The 18,142-nt window shown below is 44.4% G+C and overlaps 1 protein-coding gene across 2 annotated transcripts in view; it reads left to right on the top strand.

Annotated features, from left to right (window-relative positions):
* MMRN1 (multimerin 1) overlaps positions 1–18,142 on the top strand; it is a 286,257-nt gene that overhangs the window by 125,248 nt on the left and 142,867 nt on the right. For both annotated transcript variants that reach the window (XM_078676117.1, XM_078676118.1), the window contains exon 2: positions 12,848–12,967. In XM_078676117.1, the coding sequence (XP_078532243.1) occupies positions 12,848–12,967 (120 nt within the window). The remainder of the gene's footprint in view (positions 1–12,847; positions 12,968–18,142) is intronic.

Raw genomic sequence — 18,142 nt, 5'->3', positions numbered from 1 at the left:
GCCAATCACATCGCTGCAATGCAGTATTGTGATTGGTCTGAGTGCCGTGTCCGGCTGGAGGAGTGGGCATGTTCTCCATGTAGGTTGTAATGCAGCCCGCATGGAGAACAGGGAAAATGCGCATTACTGTTTTGGGCGCTCTGAGAGGGCCGACCAAACAGTCATTGCACACTTAGGAGGGCTGACCCACTCCTCCCCTGCTCTGCAGCCCAGCCTACCCCACCCACTCACACAAGCTGCGGCAGCAGGAGGACATTAGTTATTATCATTTTATTTTTTCCTTTCTTTTGCTGCTTCAAGGTAGTGGGGCAATGCTCCTCTGCCTTAGCTGAGGTGCCGCCACAGGGTCTGCTGGCTTAAATGGCTTACCTTTGTGCACATGATTTGCATGAGATTCTGGGCACAGTAGATTGAGCTGGTGATTAGTTTTTCACTAGATATTATTTCAAACTTGTTGTTATAGAAGCAGAGAATATTATGGCAAGGCTTTCAAGTGGAATAATATTGATCTCAGTGCTTTATGCTAATATTAAAAATGTTCACAGTGGAGTTGGTAGAAAATCACTTTTGTATTAAAGACAAAGAAGTTAATGTCCCTCCTAGGCTCCACCCCCACCCCACCCCATCAACCATTTTCATGTTAATGCTTCTTTCTTATTCAACATGAGCATTTAATGTGGGAAGTTGACAAGAGAAGATCATTTTCCCCGAGTGAACTTTTTTTGTTCCTATGTGGAATTTAGCTTGGTGGATTGATTTTCGCTACAAGAAGTAAAAGAAGGAAGATGGTTGCCTGAGCTTTTAAACTGTTTTGAATGTTGAATTATACGTTGTGCTAAAGAGCTTGCTCCTGCTGAGAAAGAATAAATGACCATATCATATTATTACCCTCTGTGTCTTTACTCAAATTGTGATTTTCTACACACTCGGTGTGGAAATCCCAAATTGTCCTTTGGTCCAGCAGCATTTGTCACTCGGTTCCCAGATTCTCTCAGTTTATTAATGTTAATTTCAGCGAAAATCATTCAAAGATGTAGAGAAATGACTGCAGGCAAATTACATTTTATTCAGGACATTAATGTAATAAATATGTATTTTCATCTTGCAAAACATGTAGGAAAAAGTTTTTTTTATCAAACATAAAAAGGTTTGGCTTTGGCGTAGCAATTTATACTGTGCTTTCAAGCAAATAAGTAACATATCTTTCGCAATATAAATCAAAAATTGTTTCGAATTAATGCAAGTGCATGATGGTGCTGCTACCCTTTTGATGTGGGAAGACAACAAAGTCGTTCCAACACTTGATAATCGTGTTCAGAAATGTACATGAAAGACTTCAATATCATCTTCCGATTGGATATACAAACCATAGGATGTTGAAAACGTAAATTCACTTCTCCCTCTTCAACATTTTTTAATTTAAGAACTTTATTCTTTCATGACAACCGTCATAGTGGAATAGAGAGTAAGGGGCAGATTTACAAGCCCCTTGGGCCTCCTTGCGCCTCAACATTTTTCGTTTGACAGACTACAGGGGCTGTCCAAAACCCTGGACCAGGGACAATCAATAATACCACCTAACAAGCAGTTCAGGTAAATAATTCTAAATTAGACCATCAAAATTTGGAAAGAAAAAGAATTATGCAAAAGAAAAGAAATGAAGAAGCCTATATAAACAATTAAACAGTTTTACAAAAATACTTATAATTTATTAAGCATATAGTTATTAAAAAGGTTCAAGGAAGAACCAAAACCGCTCAAGAAGAGGACTGTTGGCAAAACAAAAACGAACAATTCATATGCCAAACAAGTGGCTAACAAACAGACATTGTATATACATAAAGGAACAACCAAAACAAAGTGATGTGTCCTTCACAAATTATGGCCACAAAAAGCGTCGACGGCGTTTCAACCGCTAGATGAATGTGCGGTCATCATCAGGACACAAGGTTCATTTGAGCGTTTAAATTTCTATATGAAGGAAAATTTATAAAAGACTGGGGGAAGAAGAAAAGGGAAAAAACCTGTGTATCTAATCAAAGTCAAGACAGGGAGATAGAGAAAACTACCACCACACGCTTGTGAGTTCATTAACCACCTAAATAGTTATAAGAGTAAAAATAGTAACCTTAAGGTAAAACAGGCCAATAGTGAATAAAATAGCGAGTAGATGAAGATTTCAACTCTGTAATTGAAATGAATATGCAAATTTAGAAACATACTACTAATGCATTCGGACCCAATTATGGTACCCAGCTGAACACAAAACTTACTTAGAGTGATCAATCATGGAGGCAATCCAATACTTTACTTACTTGGATTCATTTCAATTACAGAGTTGAAATCTTCATCTACTCGCCATTTTATTCACTATTGGCCTGTTTTACCTTAAGGTTACTATTTTTACTCTTATAACTATTTAGGTGGTTAATGAACTCACGAGCAGTGTGGTGGTAGTTTTCTCTATCTCCCTGTCTTGACTTTGATTAGATACACAGGTTTTTTCCCTTTTCTTCTTTCCCCAGTCTTTTCCTCTGAAGAAGCCTACTATATCTATGTAATGTAAATTAATTTTATAAATTTTCCTTCATATAGAAATTTAAACGCTCAAATGAACCTTCTGTTCTGATGATGACCGCACATTCATGTAGCGGTTGAAACGCTGTCGACGCTTTTTGTGGCCATAATTTGTGAAGGACACATCATTTTGTATTGGTTGTTCATTTATGTATATACTGCTAGATGAATGTGCGGTCATCATCAGGACAGAAGGTTCATTTGAGCGTTGCTGAACCTGTTATTGTTGGCAATATTATTCCGTGCACCTGTTCCCTGCCTAGCAGTGGTAAAATGCTTGTGCTCTCTCCCTAAAACATGGTGCAATTGAACTTCACCAGATTGGCAAATTTACTTCACTTGCAAGTTCCTAGCATATGTTACTGTGTGTCCAGGGCCTGTAAATGTATATTAAAAATGATACTCGTTGAAAGCAGCACATAATGTGCCACCATTAAAGTAGGCTTTTGAAACATGGCCCAGGACTGCCACTCCAGCCTTTAGTGCAGTTGTCAACAGCCACTTCGATCTGGCAAGATAAATCCTTTGCCAGGCCTAAATCTTCCTTTTAATATTTGCTAGTCACTGCTAAGGTAAGCCCTAAAGGCTCATAAGGCAAGGGTACATGGTATTTAAAAGGTAGGACTTGAGGGTTGAAGTTTTACATGTTCTGGTAGTAAAAACTGCCCAAAGTCTCTTTTTCACTACTTTAAGGTCTATCGCCCCCAAAGGCTAACACTTGGTTATTTTATTACATATACGTGCTAACGTTAGATTGGGAGAAGATAGCAATATACTGTTTACACTCAGATAAATTGTAATTTAAAATACTCTTTAATTGTAACGTCATATTTGAGAAATTTGGCATTTTCTTCTCCCAGTCAACTGTGTCAGTGTCCTGGGTCACATGACTGTTAATAGCTCTGCTGTTGGGGTTTATGTATTACACCAAGACAGTGACACAAAGTGGGCTTAGGTGTGGACAGGTTAATCTCTCCTGGCAGGATGACTGGAGGGGGCTGGGACCATCCTCACATACACTACAAAGGTATTTTCCTATAGTACACACAAAGGTACCTGCTACCAGGCCTGAACTGTTTTTTATCACCCCAGAGAGTTTGGAGCCTTGACCAGGGGAAGGGAAAAAATGTTTGAGAACACATGTTCAGTGAGACCCACCACACATAGGCTGGAACCAGGTATAAATATTGAACCTTAAGTGCCATTCATCAGAACACTCCTTGACCTGTGGAAGATTCAGAAGAAGGACTGCCCTGCTTCCAGATGACTTCCCTCCTGTTGTATGGACTACCTTGGTGTCTGCAGAAGGAAGACCTTCTTGCATTGATCCCAGGCTACCCACAGTGACTCCAAGGGTCAGTTGGCTGACCTCTTATGTGAGCTACTGGGACACTACAAGCTTCAGAGGCCTCCCTGCAACTGCTCAGATGACCAGCTGCAATTGGACCTGCCTGAGTCCTGCTGACGACCTGGAGTGAGTCCTGACCCTAAGAGGTGCCCCCTAGGTTCTGAATCCCTGGATGGCATTGGGGAAGCTCCTTCAGGAAGAAAAGGTGCAAATCCTGAAATGTGGGCTCGCCGCTATGAACAGGCCCATTTTTGCAGAAAATTATGCCACTTGAAATGACAGCCAACAAGAAGCTCCAGTAAGGCCTGCTCTTCACGCCACAATGACCATAAGTGATGACTGCCAATGCGACACTCCAGCATTGACTGGATCTTCACGCAACTTCAATGACCATCCCACATGCTCGACCTGCTCTTCATGTCAAAAGCCTCTTCCTTCCAGTCTCCTCCACCACGAGCAGAGCTCTTTGTGCCCGACTTGCGCAATTAACTCTTCAGTGGTACTAATCTGGCCCCTGTATCCCTACCTCTCTCCATCACGATTGACCTGAAGTTGTGATTTTCACCCGTCCTAGTGTGACCAAATGATAGTGAGTGGCTCTATGTGCTTTTAGGTTCTATTTTCACTCAAAACTTTAAAATTGAAGACCTCTGGTTCTACTAAATGGATGTCTTTCTTTTTGATATCATTTAATTTATTAAAATGTACTCCATTTAATGGATTGTTGAATTTTTTCTTGTGCTGTGATTGCACGTTATTACTGTTTGTGTAATGCATGAATATTTTAGACATTACTTCTTAGTTAAGCCTGACTGCTTTGTGCCAAGCTACCAGAGGGATAAACACAGGTTAATTTTGTGACTTTTTTTAACATCTTTTTATTAAACAGTTGCTCAGCATACATGGACAGGTTCATGCATGTAAAATCATGGCTGACAGTGCAAGAATAGAAATACACCATGCTTACATTGTCCGTTAAAGTCAAATAGATTATGAAGTACAATAGGCACATCTCAGCATAGTACCTAAGCCTCTTTATTCTTTCTGAACATTTCTGTGGTTCCCCTACGGTGTATCTTCAGTAGCCTCTATACGCCTCCCATAAGCCCCAGACTTTTCCTATTTCCTTGGGCATCCCCGACTCCGATAGACCACCTTCTCAGCTTGTTGGCACCAATCCAGGTCAGTTTTCCAGTCTGCCACCCTCAGAGGACAATCCACACCTGAAGCCCTCACTATGCTTCTTTTTGCAATGCCCACCACCAACATTAGCCATATTTGGTGATATGTAGACCACACCTTCTCCCCCTTCACACATAGGTTATGCCACCGTGTCTCTAGTGGGATATCTAAGCCAGTGACTCTGGCCTTTAAAGGTTGGATGGACCAGGCCATTCTCCACTACTTTAATCAGGACCATAGTGTGTGTGAGGGCATAGGTTCCTAACAACGTATTTAGCTCCTTTCCCTCTGTTGTATGCTCTACATGTGGGTCCTCTTCCAGTGGGCAAGAAGACCAATCCTCTCTTCTGAAGTTCACGTTTGGGCACAGGTGACAATTAAAGTCGCCTAGTAACACCAACTGGTGCGCCCGGTCCCCCTGGCCGTGTATCCCTAATAGCCTGCTCTCCAATTCCTTCAGTCTTATTGTGGATTGACCCATTAAAACAGCATTGTAAAAATTAATAAAAATTAACTTGTGACCCTTCATGCACAGTCTAACCCCCTGCAAAAAGTCTGAGTCCCAGCCTAAATCGTCCCACCTCCCCTTGAGCCTTAAGTCCACGTATGTAATCAGGCCTCCCTTTGCTCTTCCCACAGCTCCCTTGCAAGCCGGTACAAAGTACATTTTGCAACCCTCAAGGCAGAGCGAGCTACTGTCCGTCTCCCATGTTTCCTGGAGGCAGATGGCCTGGAAACTTTTTATTTAAAGTAGCCATTCAGTGTTAGATATTTTGGATGAGAGCCCAGCTATATTCCATGAACTAATCTCAATAGAGCCATGACTAGAGGTGTCTGGGCTATCTAGTGTCAGACGGCTAGTGGGCCTGGGGGGGACAGTGGTTGCTAGAATATTCCATTCACTGACAGGGCCCCTAAAGTCTCCTGGGATAAACGGGAACATGGGCACCTTGGCCTGTAACAGTGATGTCCCTCCCGTGCCTGTATTGAGGGAAACGTCATCCAATTTGAAACCCAGAATAGATGCCAACCAATTTGAAAATATCTAGTAACCTTTCAACCGTAAGGTGGGACAGCACAGCATACAGTAATATTTCATCGGCATATAGGGAGATTCATTCTTCCCAGTCTCCCTCACCTATAATGCCCTCTACGAGTGAGTCCTGATGGACCAAGGTTGCCAGAGGCTCTAGCGCTAAACCAAATATTACTGGGGACAGTGGACATCCCTGCCTCTTTCTTTGTGCAAGTGTAAAGAGCAGGACACCGTACTGTTAACCCACACACTCGCTATTAGGTCTCGATAGAGGATTTTGATCCACTCACAAAATTGGGGCCAAATCCCAATTTAGTCAAGGCAGTGAACAGTTCGGGCCACTAAATGTTGGCGAATACCATTTGGGCATCCAGTAAGAGCAGCAGATCCTCCTACCCTTGCCGGGCTTTGGTCATGTGCTGTACTCCATAGAGGCACCTGAGATTTAATTGGGTACTTCTTTGGGGCATGAATCTTGATTGGTCAGGGAGGACCACAGAGTATTTCACTGGTCACAGCCTGTAGACCAAGGCCTTCGCCAGTACCTTGGCTACCAGAATCAAAGTATTATGGCCTGTATGAATTACACTTCTCAGGAGATTTGCCTATTTTTTGGGATAAGTACAAAAGTTGCAAGCCTCTGGTCATCAGGCTTTGCTACCTTGTGTGCAATACCCTTGTAGAGCTCTACCTGCAGACTCCTAGGGCCCACAGCTTTACTGGATTGCAAGACTCTGATGGCCCCCTCTATTTCCTCAACAGTAAAGTCTTGCTCCAACTCTCCCCATCTTCAACTGAAAGAGTGAGGCGGGAGATCCCTGAGAAGCTCAGTGCAGTTGACCCCAGTCCTATCAGGAGTAGACCTGTATAGTGTCTTGTAATAAGCTGCAAAAGTTTCTGCTATAGCCAACCCAGTAAGGTGTACAGGCCCCAGGATTCTGGTATTCAAGAACACAGTTTCTCTCATTGTCCCTTTTTTCTAACCAAGCTGCTAGATTGCTCGCTTTGTCCCCAATGTAACAGAGCCTACGCTGCATCACTATCGCGTGTGCCCAGGTTTTGTTTTCAACTAGATCTCTCCGTTCTTGTTGTTTAGGGCAGTGCTGGTGACCCAGGGGAGAGCCAGGCATCTCCTTCCGTGGCACCCAAGCCTCTAGTAGAGTGATCACCCTTTCAAGTTCTTAACATTTTAATCATCGTTTCCCCTATCAAAGGCTGGACATGCCCCTGTATGACCGCCTTAAAGGCTTCACAAAGAGTGCAGTTAGAATCAACTGTCCTCTTATTCTCCTGAAAATATTGCTTTGTCCGATCCCTTAACATCTCCATAAATGTTTTGCCTTTGAACTGCTGGGGGTCTATTCTGGGAGCCGAGTGGTGTCTCTAGGAGGACCCTGTAACAGTATTTACTCCAGGTAGTAGACTGGGATGCCATGTGCTTTATATGTTGTGCTGTGAAACAGGCCTGCATGTGTGCGGTGGGTGAAAATATGATCGACACTGGAGCAGCTGAGGTGTGGAACAGAAAAGTATGTGTACTGCCATGCTGTGGGATTATGTTCATGCCACAAGTCTATCAGCCACATTGCGTCTACAAAGGCCAGCATGGGTTTTGGGCCAGTGCCATGGTGGGACCAGTAGACCCTATCCTTCTCCGGGTCCATGGTGGCATTCTTGTCACCCCCAGTATAAGAGTGAAATCTGCTTGGGAGAGGAGAGTATACCCAAATCTATCAAGTGCCTTATAATGGTTGCCTTTCACGTGGTTCTACAGTAGAAGGATTAAGTCAGAGCCGTGCCTCCGAAGATATTGCAGATCTATGGTGCGTTTCATTTTGTTACAGAGGCCATTGACATTCCCCGTCACAACCCTCAAGGCTGAGCCTGCTCGAGACTCCATTGGATATCTGATTGAGGTGTGGCCCACCTCCCCAGGCATGCAGTGTATCCCCTCCCCCCACTATGAAATGGCCATCTCCCATGTTCCCTGTATCCTAGTAAGACTGAGTCAAAAGCAAGTAGCACATGTATTCTAAACATCGTACAATAACAAAATGGTCCACCCCTAAGGTACTCTCCCCACACTGCTACCCTGCATTGTCAGACTGAAACTGCCCACTTCCCCGATTTGCAGAGCGCCTGTCGCCCAAACTGAATCATCAAAACTATGTAGGTTTGGCTGGCACTGCCAAATCAAGCCTGAAGCAATACATCATGCTCCATTGACATAGCTGAATGCCTTCAGAACTACAATATGAGCCTCTCAATAGTCTATTTCTTTTCCTCATCCCCTAGGGCAGTCACATTCCATTTCCATGCAGACTCAACCACACCTGGAGTACCTGAGCTCCATGTGTATTACCAGGCCCTCTCACCAACCGTTAGTGTGCCCCATCAGCATGGCAAATCAGCAGCACAAAACTGTCATTCTGAGGGGTACGCTGGTTGAATGTTTTGTGGGGCATTCCCTCACATCACTGTTAGCTGGGTTATCATCTTCTTGTCATTCACTTGGGTTCCCCTTCTTTCTCTCTCATTATGCCCTCTGCCCGGTCATGCACCAGCCATCGAGCCAATCCCAGGCCTCCTCTGGTCTGGTGAAATGCCATGTCTTCCCATCTGCCACCAAATGAAGTCTTGCAGGGTATAACATCATGAACTTAATGTCTTTGGCCCTGAACACTTTTTTAACTTCGTAAAAGCTACTACACTGGCGCTGTACCTGAACTATAAAATTCAGGAAAAAGCGAATCATTTCATTTTCATAGGCGAGGTCCCCATGAGCGTGAACGGTGTGTAGGAATTGCATCGCGGTCACGCTGGTTCAAAACCTGGGCTATTATCGTCCTAGGCTGAGCTCTAGGCCTGGGCGGTGGTATTGGTGCCCTATGTGCTCGTTCAACAGAAAAGAAATTTGAAAGGTGCTTGGGTCACAGGGTTAATTTTGTGACGTTCTGGGGTTCACCGTGGCAAGGAATGTGGTTTTTGCTGGAGTGGGACATCCTAAGTATCAAGTTAGCATGTAATGTTTCAGGGTCTAGTAAACAAAATCCAATGAAGAAGCATTGCAAAATGACCAACTCCTGAGTTTGGGAGGTAACCCATTTGCAAAAGGGAAGGGTTCCTTTTGGAGCCCTTCCCCTTTATGAATATAAAAAAGTAAGCTTGATGGGGGGCATATTTGAGACACAAATCAATTTAAAGGAATTTACTGAGGAGGCCGTTTTAGGCAAAGGACACTTCTAAAAACCCCTAACCGGAAATTGCACATAAACACTCACAACATATAACCTGTAAGTAAAACCATACTCACCCCACCATGAGCACCAGCACATCCTCACAAGTTAGAGAGCAGCAGGAAAAATAAGTAAAGATTGAACCACATGGCAAAAGTAGAGCCATAAATACAAGACAAGGCATAATTAACTTGCTTAGGTTCATTTGTGAAGAACATAGAGGTTGCAGCCAGGTCACATGTCATTCTGGAACAAAGAAGCAGATAGCTGCAACCCAAACAAGCATAAACATAAAACTAATTACATTTTAGCTGATGTATGGGTCAAATATGCCAGTGATGTTTAAGGTGGACTTCTCAGCCGTTTTGAGGATGTACACCCTATTCGTTGTCAGATTTTGGGGACCATGCCACAGTAAAAGAAAGGATTTATATCTTCGGCTATCTAGTCTTCTTAGAGCCCTGGGCCATGATTTTAGAGTTTATGATCAACATTCTTCTATTTTTATCTATGTTAACGGAGATTGTTATTAGTCTTCAAGACAGTAATAAATACCTATCATATGTCTGTGTCATTCAGGGAATCTCCACTGATCCTTGTTCATAAATAGGGACCTATGAAGAAACCAAAAATTGTCGATTCTTGGCTACATTAAGCCGATTAGTAAAGATTGAGGGCCATATTTATCAAATGTTTTATGTCATCCTTGTGCCATGTAGGGGAATGAAGGGCAACATAAAAATCAAGAATAAGGTTTACCAAGCTAAGCAACGCCACCTTGCATGGCCCTGAGTAGCTTGGTTAAATTTGGAGTAACGCAAGGCATCGCAAGTCGTTGCCTTGTGTCACTATGCCCCAAGGAGGCTTTCCATGGGTGGAGCGTGGATGTTCCCATGCATCCACTTATGGACTTTGGCGCATTCCCAGATTTTCCATGTGTGATAGACCTGGGAATGCATCAAAATGCTACACCTTCCCAGGGGACGCGTAACACAGTGAAATATCTCTTTTTCTCCTTGGTCTTTCCCCTTTCTGCTTGTGCTGCATTCTCCAGAACACGTAGAAAGTGAAAAAACCTTATTGGATTGTTTTTGTGCTGTGTGAAGCCCCATCCAGCACAGAAACAATCCTGCATGCAATGCTACATTTGAACCAATTCATCCTAATTATGCTTGCAAGGCACCTGGACCACGAAGTACCCAACAAAACAAGGATATGTTTTTTTATAATTTTCCGCCAACCACTCTGGCAATGCAGACTACACTACTGCTTACCCTGTTTCCGTTATGACGATTTTTTAAACAAAAGAGGCCATGTTTGTAGGGCGCATTCTTAAAAGCATGCATTTTTAGGTCTCGCTGAGTCATCGCGCATGTGCTGCTCGAAGAGACATTTAGTAGCTGCTTTGGGAAGTGCTCCCAAAGCGGCGACCAGCTTGCTAGAACGCGCACAAGCACGCCCGCTGGTGCGCGCGCATCCTTTGTGTGTTTTAGCGTGTCCTCGCAATCACTTTCACTTTCCAAGCGATCGTGATCACGATGACTTTCGTTCTTTTTTTCCCTCCTGGGGCCCACCCCGTGCTCTCACTCTTCTGGCCTCCCTGTGCGCTCACTCGTCTGGCCTCCCTGTGCTGTCTTTCTTTACGATCCCTTTCGCTTTCCAAGTGATCGTGATCGCGATGACTTTCGTTGTTTTTTTTCCCTCCTGGGGCCCATCCTGTGCTCTCACTCTTCTGGCCTCCCTGTGCTCTCACTCTTCTGGCCTCTCTGTGCTGTCTTTCTTTTACTGACCCCCTTGTGCTCTTGATCTTCTGGGTGCCCCATCCGTGCATCCCCCTTCTGGTGTCCCCTCATCCGTGCTTTCGCCCTTCTGGCGCCCCCGTGCTTTTGTCCTTTTGTGCCATCTGTGTTTTTCCCTTTTGAGCCCCCGTGCACTTGTCCTTTTGGACCCCCTGTGCACTCGTACATTTTGGACCCCTGTGCTCTCGTCCTTTTTTTGGCCCCTCTGCTCTCATCTGTTTTGTCCTCCCGTGCTTTCGTCCTTTTGGGAGTCACCGGGGTTCTCGTCCTTCTGGCCCCCACCTGTGCTCTCGTCCTTTTGGGGCCCCTGTGCTCTCGGTTTCTTGGTGCTGCCCTGTGCTTTTGTCCTTTTGGTGGCCCCCTGTGGTCTCGTCCTTTTTCCGCCCCTATGTGCTCTCCACCTTTTTCAGCCCCCTCCTGTGCTTTCCTCCTTTTTCAGCCCCCCTGTGCTCTCCTCCTTTTTCAGCCCCCTGTGCGCTTGTCCTTTTTCTCACCCCGTGCTCTAAACCTTTTTCAAGCGCCCTGCGATCTGGATCTTTTTCAACCCCTGTGTCCTTTTTCGGCCCATGCTCTCGTCCTTATGGGCACCCAAAGCTCTAGTTATTCTAAAAGGTGACACTTAACTTGCACATGTTGGACACATTAAAGTTCAGTTCACTCCATGCAAACCTTTCATCAATAAATACATTTTCCTGGTGCATTGTGTGGTTCAGGACCTGTTTTTTTTGTTTAACAATAAAAACAAATATTTCGAAGTGCAGGTGACATCAAAAGATTGGAGGACGCTTGCAGTTTAGGTATTGACCTGTGTACTTCGTATTTAAGCAGCCTTATAATTCTACGGCACCACCACAGGCAAAGGTTATACTGTTACTCTTTACAATTTAATGGCAGCCAAAACACAACAACTATATAATAGACATACTTCCATTGGCTAAAAGTATAATAAAGGACCACAATCCGTCCTACAATATTTACGTACATCTTATCATTATCCTCTTCATTGCAGCTAAGTGCGCTGTAATTTATTTGATACTCAGCGTTTGCGTGCTTAAGGCAAAGAGAGCATAACTGGCAAGTCCCTTATTGATTATTGTGCCAATTTGTGAGGGTGATTGCTTGGAGTTACATTTTGTTCCTCCAGCACAGGGGTAGACTATCAGTGGCCCGTTCTGGATCCTTTGGGGGTGCACATTAATCTCTTCTGCAAGCTGCCCATTAGCCACTGTGACATCTTGGGCTGGCCCCAGGCTTCCTTTCTTAACGATTCAAAAAGTGCTCTGATAGGCTTAGTTCAGGGGATATGAGTGTGAATAATCCCATCTCTCACCTCTCCCATCGTGGGCACCATGGCATTAGCGCAAGCACTTCTATAGCCAATAGGTCTCGCTTTTGGGACCTTATAAGTATTTAGTTATGCAGCACAATATCCTTGGTGCACCAACATTAACTGTTGCATGGCTAAGCACTTATACGGTCCCAAAGGCGAGACCTATTGGCTATGCCAGTGCTTGCTAATAATGTGTTTAGACAAACTGAATACATTCCCACTAAGGTGGTTTCCTTGTTGCAACAAAATGAACGTGCATTTGTAGTTTTTGCAAGTGTCAGCCTACGAGTATACATGAAAATCCAAATAAGTCACACATAATGTCTTTCTCTTCCACAGGAACTGGTGCGCATATGTCCATACAAGGCTCTCGCCCAATGTCGTAGCGGATAATGTGGAAACATTTATAACAGCAGTAAAGGATCCCTGTACTGCAAAGTTTGGAGGCTGTCCCATAAGGTAAGTATTGTTTGAAATATGCATTATCGGAGCATCACATTCTTGTTCTGTACTGTACCATTCAGATCCACCATCAAAACACTTTGCATTGCCGAGTCTGTTGAACATTTGGTAACATGATTAGACATGCAGGGCTTTCTTATTACGAGTGTGCCTGTAATTATGATTCAGGTGGAAACAGGAGTTTCTGCTCCAATTGTGATCATCCATCATCATGTCTGCTGTAAAAACACTTCTTTGGGGTTTTCAACAGAGAAATTCACAAGCAAAAACCTGGCAAAATATTCCTGGGAAAAAGTGCCTAGAATGTGGAAAACCCCTTGAGATCTCACAATGCAAACATTTATAACAACAGCAACTCCCCATTCCAAAGTTGGAAATGTGTAATGATATGGCGTCCGTGAAATACTTCACCCCATGATGTTGGTAATTCTCAGTGTGGTGTTGCCATCTCAGTTTTTGTGGGCATCTCAGTATGAGGTAATTTGATGCCTCATAGAATGGTTCATATTTCAGCAGTGAACCTAAACACACTGATCCTGAGTTTTGACGCTCAAAGACGGACATTCACTATTTACAGACGGTTCTAACTAGTGACAAATGTTTTTAAGATATCATCTTCTCCAGTGGGGTCTTCTACATACTCAAGGCACTGTCCAGGGTCCCATGCAACCAAAACCACAGGATTTCCTAATCTTTGGCATGCCATGTGCTGCAGATGTCATTTTGATAACTCCAAATCAAGCGATGGGTCGAAGTTAAGAAATTTGGAAGGCCCTGCATTGACTGTCATCCCAGTATCTCATGTATGCTTCAATACCATTTTGGGAACTTAGGTTGGTTAATAAAGCATAGCATTAATCTGCCACGCAATATGTAACAATTTTTGGGGTAGAGTATAGTTCACTTAAAATCTGCAAAACTATGCTGACCATGGCATGTGGTCTTCTCTTACTAACCATTGCAGAATGCCTACACACACCTACACAGGAGGGAAGGAGCACTTCTTTTAGCAGGGAGTGACACATCTTAAAATATACTGCAGAGAGTACACAGACACCCCCATCACAGGAGAGAGTTGGAGAGCACGTCTCAGAGCATTATAAGGAGTGCAAACACTCTCCCTCACAAATGGGAGAGAGGAGGGAGCCCTTCTCCGAGAAAGGGTAAACAGCATAAAAAGGATGGGCAACCCAATAACCCCTCCGAAGCCAGGGTAGCTATACTATATAAGGTAACGTGCTAACAAGGGGATTACTTATGAGAATATTTGGACCTGAAGTTACTAGCTCTCAAAAGGAATGAATCCAAAAGCAGGCATGTAATTATTTATTAAATAAAATCATAATGGAAAAGAAAACAAGAGAGAAGCAGGTGAACAAAATAAAATATAAACAAATCATGTATATTATTCTCATTCAAAAGAATCAAATTTGTAGGGTACAATAAGAAAATCCAAGCCAAGGTTTAGGCACTGGAAAAGCTGCACTGGGCTCTGGGGCCCTGCTAATAATTGTAGCCCAATGGACACCGACAATGTGCCTCAAAATGTCGCAGCTGCCCACTTTCTGGGCGGGGCAGCTGTGGAGCACAAACAGGTCCGGCCACTACCGTGCCTCTAGAATCCCACTCAGGGACTTTTGGCACAATACCCCCTCAGAACGGGGCGTCTGCACTGGGCCTTAACTTGGCCCAAAAGGAACTCATTCCTGACACCAACTGTGCAAAAGAGGAGCCCCACTGGGATCCCTAACTAGAATTGCCCCATTCAACATACACCAAAGAGCCCCCACTCACCAGGGCTCTGCCAGGGATCTGCTCTCTCGGGGTCCAGGCTGCACGCAGGGCTCTCCCTAGGCCACGGGATCGCCGCCTTTCTTCCGGGACGACCTGCTTCCTGCCCGTCGGGCTGCGATAGGCTTCCCTCTTTTGGCCTGCCTCAGGTCAGACTAAGGTGGGGGCAGGCATCAACACTGTGTCTCAGGACCCCACCATCACCACCTCTCTTCCGCAACCTTGCGTGCCGCTTCTGGCACTCACCAGACTTCGGGGAGCCCCTCCTCCTCACCGGGGATCCTCATAATCAGCAGCACGGAGCTCTCACCATGCACGGGAGCCCCGCTCGGCCACGCTACCACTTCCTGCCAATACCCCGCCCACGCCAGGCAACTGCCCTGCCTTCCAGGTCGCCGCAGGCAGTGCAGCGACTCTCAGGGTTCCTTGGAGCTTCTTTGCGGCGGCAGCCTCACACAGAGGGAACGAACCGGCGGGGTGGGCTCCCGCTCCGGTTTTCATAGGTAGCAAAACATGGGGTGGGCACCCGCTCGTCGAGCAAGCATGAATGCAGGGTGGGCACCCTCCAATCAAATTAACTCAGTGTGGCTGCAATCGCGCGGTGGGCTCCCGCTGAAGAACTCAGTCATAAAGAGAATCCCCTTTGGGTAAATTCACACTCACCACACCACTTTTACACACCCAGCCTCACACCAGTAGGATGGCAATGGACAGAAAGGGGATGTAATCAAAAGACAAATATAAAAAAGATGCAGATTTATTCACAAAATCATAGGTACCATATACATCACAATACACAATACATTTCATAAAAATCTAACTGTCCCAACCATAACGGCATAGAAATATTTAAAAGCATCAGCAAAAAAGCAGACAAGTCTAAAAATCAAGGCACATTTGTACAGAAAACTAATTTAAGTACACAAAATTGGGAACATAAAAAGGAAAAATAATTCCTATTTCCAGAGAAAAAAACACTAAATCCGACACAGATCAATTGTAATCACTCTAGATGTCTCCAAGTGTATTTATCCGATACAATTGTCACCACAGATTTTACATAGTTTTCTCTTCAATAGGCATCGACGCGTTTCGGTGGGCACTAGTATATGGCCATCACCTTCTTCAGGAAAATTACATATAGTCCCAATCACAATATTAAAAATCAATAAAAAATAAACATAGAAATAAACAATTTTAAACAACCCTCAATGACATGTTAATAAAATACACAGGCCCCAACCTTATTTGATACATCAATCCGTTGTCCAGAACCACAACATACTGGTGATAAATTGAGGCTATAAACACATATGGCCATACACCACACAACTTAGAAACAGATAACGGGCTAGAAACATCCCATCTATCAGGATGCATATCTCCACTGATGCCTACATACCACTCTCATATACCCAAGATCACCCATGCAGTCCACACATTCCGTCAAACTTTTTTTGGGCTGAAACAGTCCCACTTATTCAATAAATGGGGCCTTATGGCCTCCCTAACAAATTTCATAGATGACAACCACCGATGTTCCTTATATTTATGTAAGATTAACATCTACAGTGAGACAGGACCCATTTGTCTACCTGTGTTTCCAGGGCATACAAAAGCCTCCAGGACAGAGCTGCCAACTGGTACTCCAAGATTCAGTTCCTACATTAGAAGAGAATTATATCACCCAGATGATCTCTTGTGGGTATAAATTCATCCTGTTACCTATACTCAAGCAGCATATAATTACCTTCAAACAGGGTGGTTCACACCAACCATGTCCTGCGGTATCCGCTATAAATTTGTCCGTCACTGTATTCCAATCAAGTCTCCCAGAGCCATACCGGAAATTTAATCTGAAATAATATTATCTTTGTGAGGACCTCTATGCATCTAAATCCCAGTCCAACAAGCATTACAGCGTACATGAAGAGGTACAGGGCGCTCTTATATTCACATGCTACCCACATACTATATGCAAGAGTTTTTCCACTGTAGAACACAGACAATGCGGGGTGGGCTCCCGCTCTGCTCACGAAAATGCGGGGGAATCCCTACGCCGGGGATTCCCTGTTCATGATGAGCAGCTCAGCGCAGCAGAGGCCACGCGCTCCTTAGACAAGAAAAACGCTCTTTTAAAATAAAAGCAAAGCGCCCCCAAGGCACTAGAAGTGAAGTCCAAAGGGGCAAAGGCTAAATTCAAGAGTCTTTGGTGCTGGGAAGACCCCAGCAAAGCGCAGCTAGGCAGGCCTGCACGCAGGGACCCCCAGGAACCAGCAGCTGGGCCCAGTGGCGGTTCCTCCTGGCAGAGTTTCCCCTAGAGTCAGCACAAGCACAACTCATGGGGTTACAGCCCCTTCCTTTATAGTACACATTTCCTTTGTCTGAAAGCACAGAGCTGGGGAAACCATATGCAACTGATTTTGGAGCACTCTGTTTACCAGGCTCCTCTTTCCTTTCACAGTGCAGGGCAGAGACATCAGACGCACCACAGGAGGTGGAGCCAGCATTGTGGAGGGAAGGCACAGCTCTATTCAGGTCCCAGGTACAACGCCTCCCTCCCATCTAGATGCAGATCTCTCTATTCATCCTGTGCTGACTCACTCTGTCTCCTGGAATCCCCCAGCCCCTGTTACTCAAAAGCCAGACATGCAATTCACATCAGGCAGGCAGACACATAGCACACAGAAATGCCAACTTCAAAAGTGGCATTTCTAAAATAACCACACTAAATCTGCACACACCATTGCACAGCATTTATTAATACCATTTCACACATACCAGACTTGACCATGCTGCGCCTCTCATATCAGGATTTAGCACTGACCCACATTCATCAAAGAATCCCCATGCATTCCTATGGGAGGGCAGGCCACTCTTACTACATGTACACAGAGAGTGTACGCACTTTACACTGTGACAGTGCTAAAGTGCCCAGAGGCCTAAAACCACTAACACTACACAGGGAAAAGGCTGAGAGACAGGCAAAAAGTTTAGGGGTGAGCCCACCAAAAGGGCCAAGTCCAAAAATGGGCAACCCAATAACCCTTCTAAAGCCAGGGTAGCTATACTATATAAGGTAACGTGCTAACAAGGGGATTACTTATGAGATTATTTAGACATGAAGTTACTAGTTCATGTCTAAATAATCTCATAAGTAATCCCCTTGTTAGCATGTTACCTTATATAGTATAGCTACCCTGGCTTTAGAAGGGTTATTGGGTTGCCCATTTTTGGACTTGGCCCTTTTGGTGGGCTCACCCCTAAACTTTTTATTTAATGAATAATACATGCCTGCTTTTGGATTAATTCCTTTTAAGTTACTAGTTCTTAAAAGGAATTAATCCAAAAGCAGGCATGTATTATTCATTAAATAAAATC

The sequence above is a fragment of the Lissotriton helveticus genome, chromosome 2_1 (genome assembly GCF_964261635.1).
Source record: "Lissotriton helveticus chromosome 2_1, aLisHel1.1, whole genome shotgun sequence".
Taxonomy (NCBI): Eukaryota; Metazoa; Chordata; class Amphibia; order Caudata; family Salamandridae; genus Lissotriton; species Lissotriton helveticus.
The sequence above is the reverse complement of the archived record's forward strand: the minus strand, read 5'-3'. Positions and strand labels throughout refer to the sequence as shown.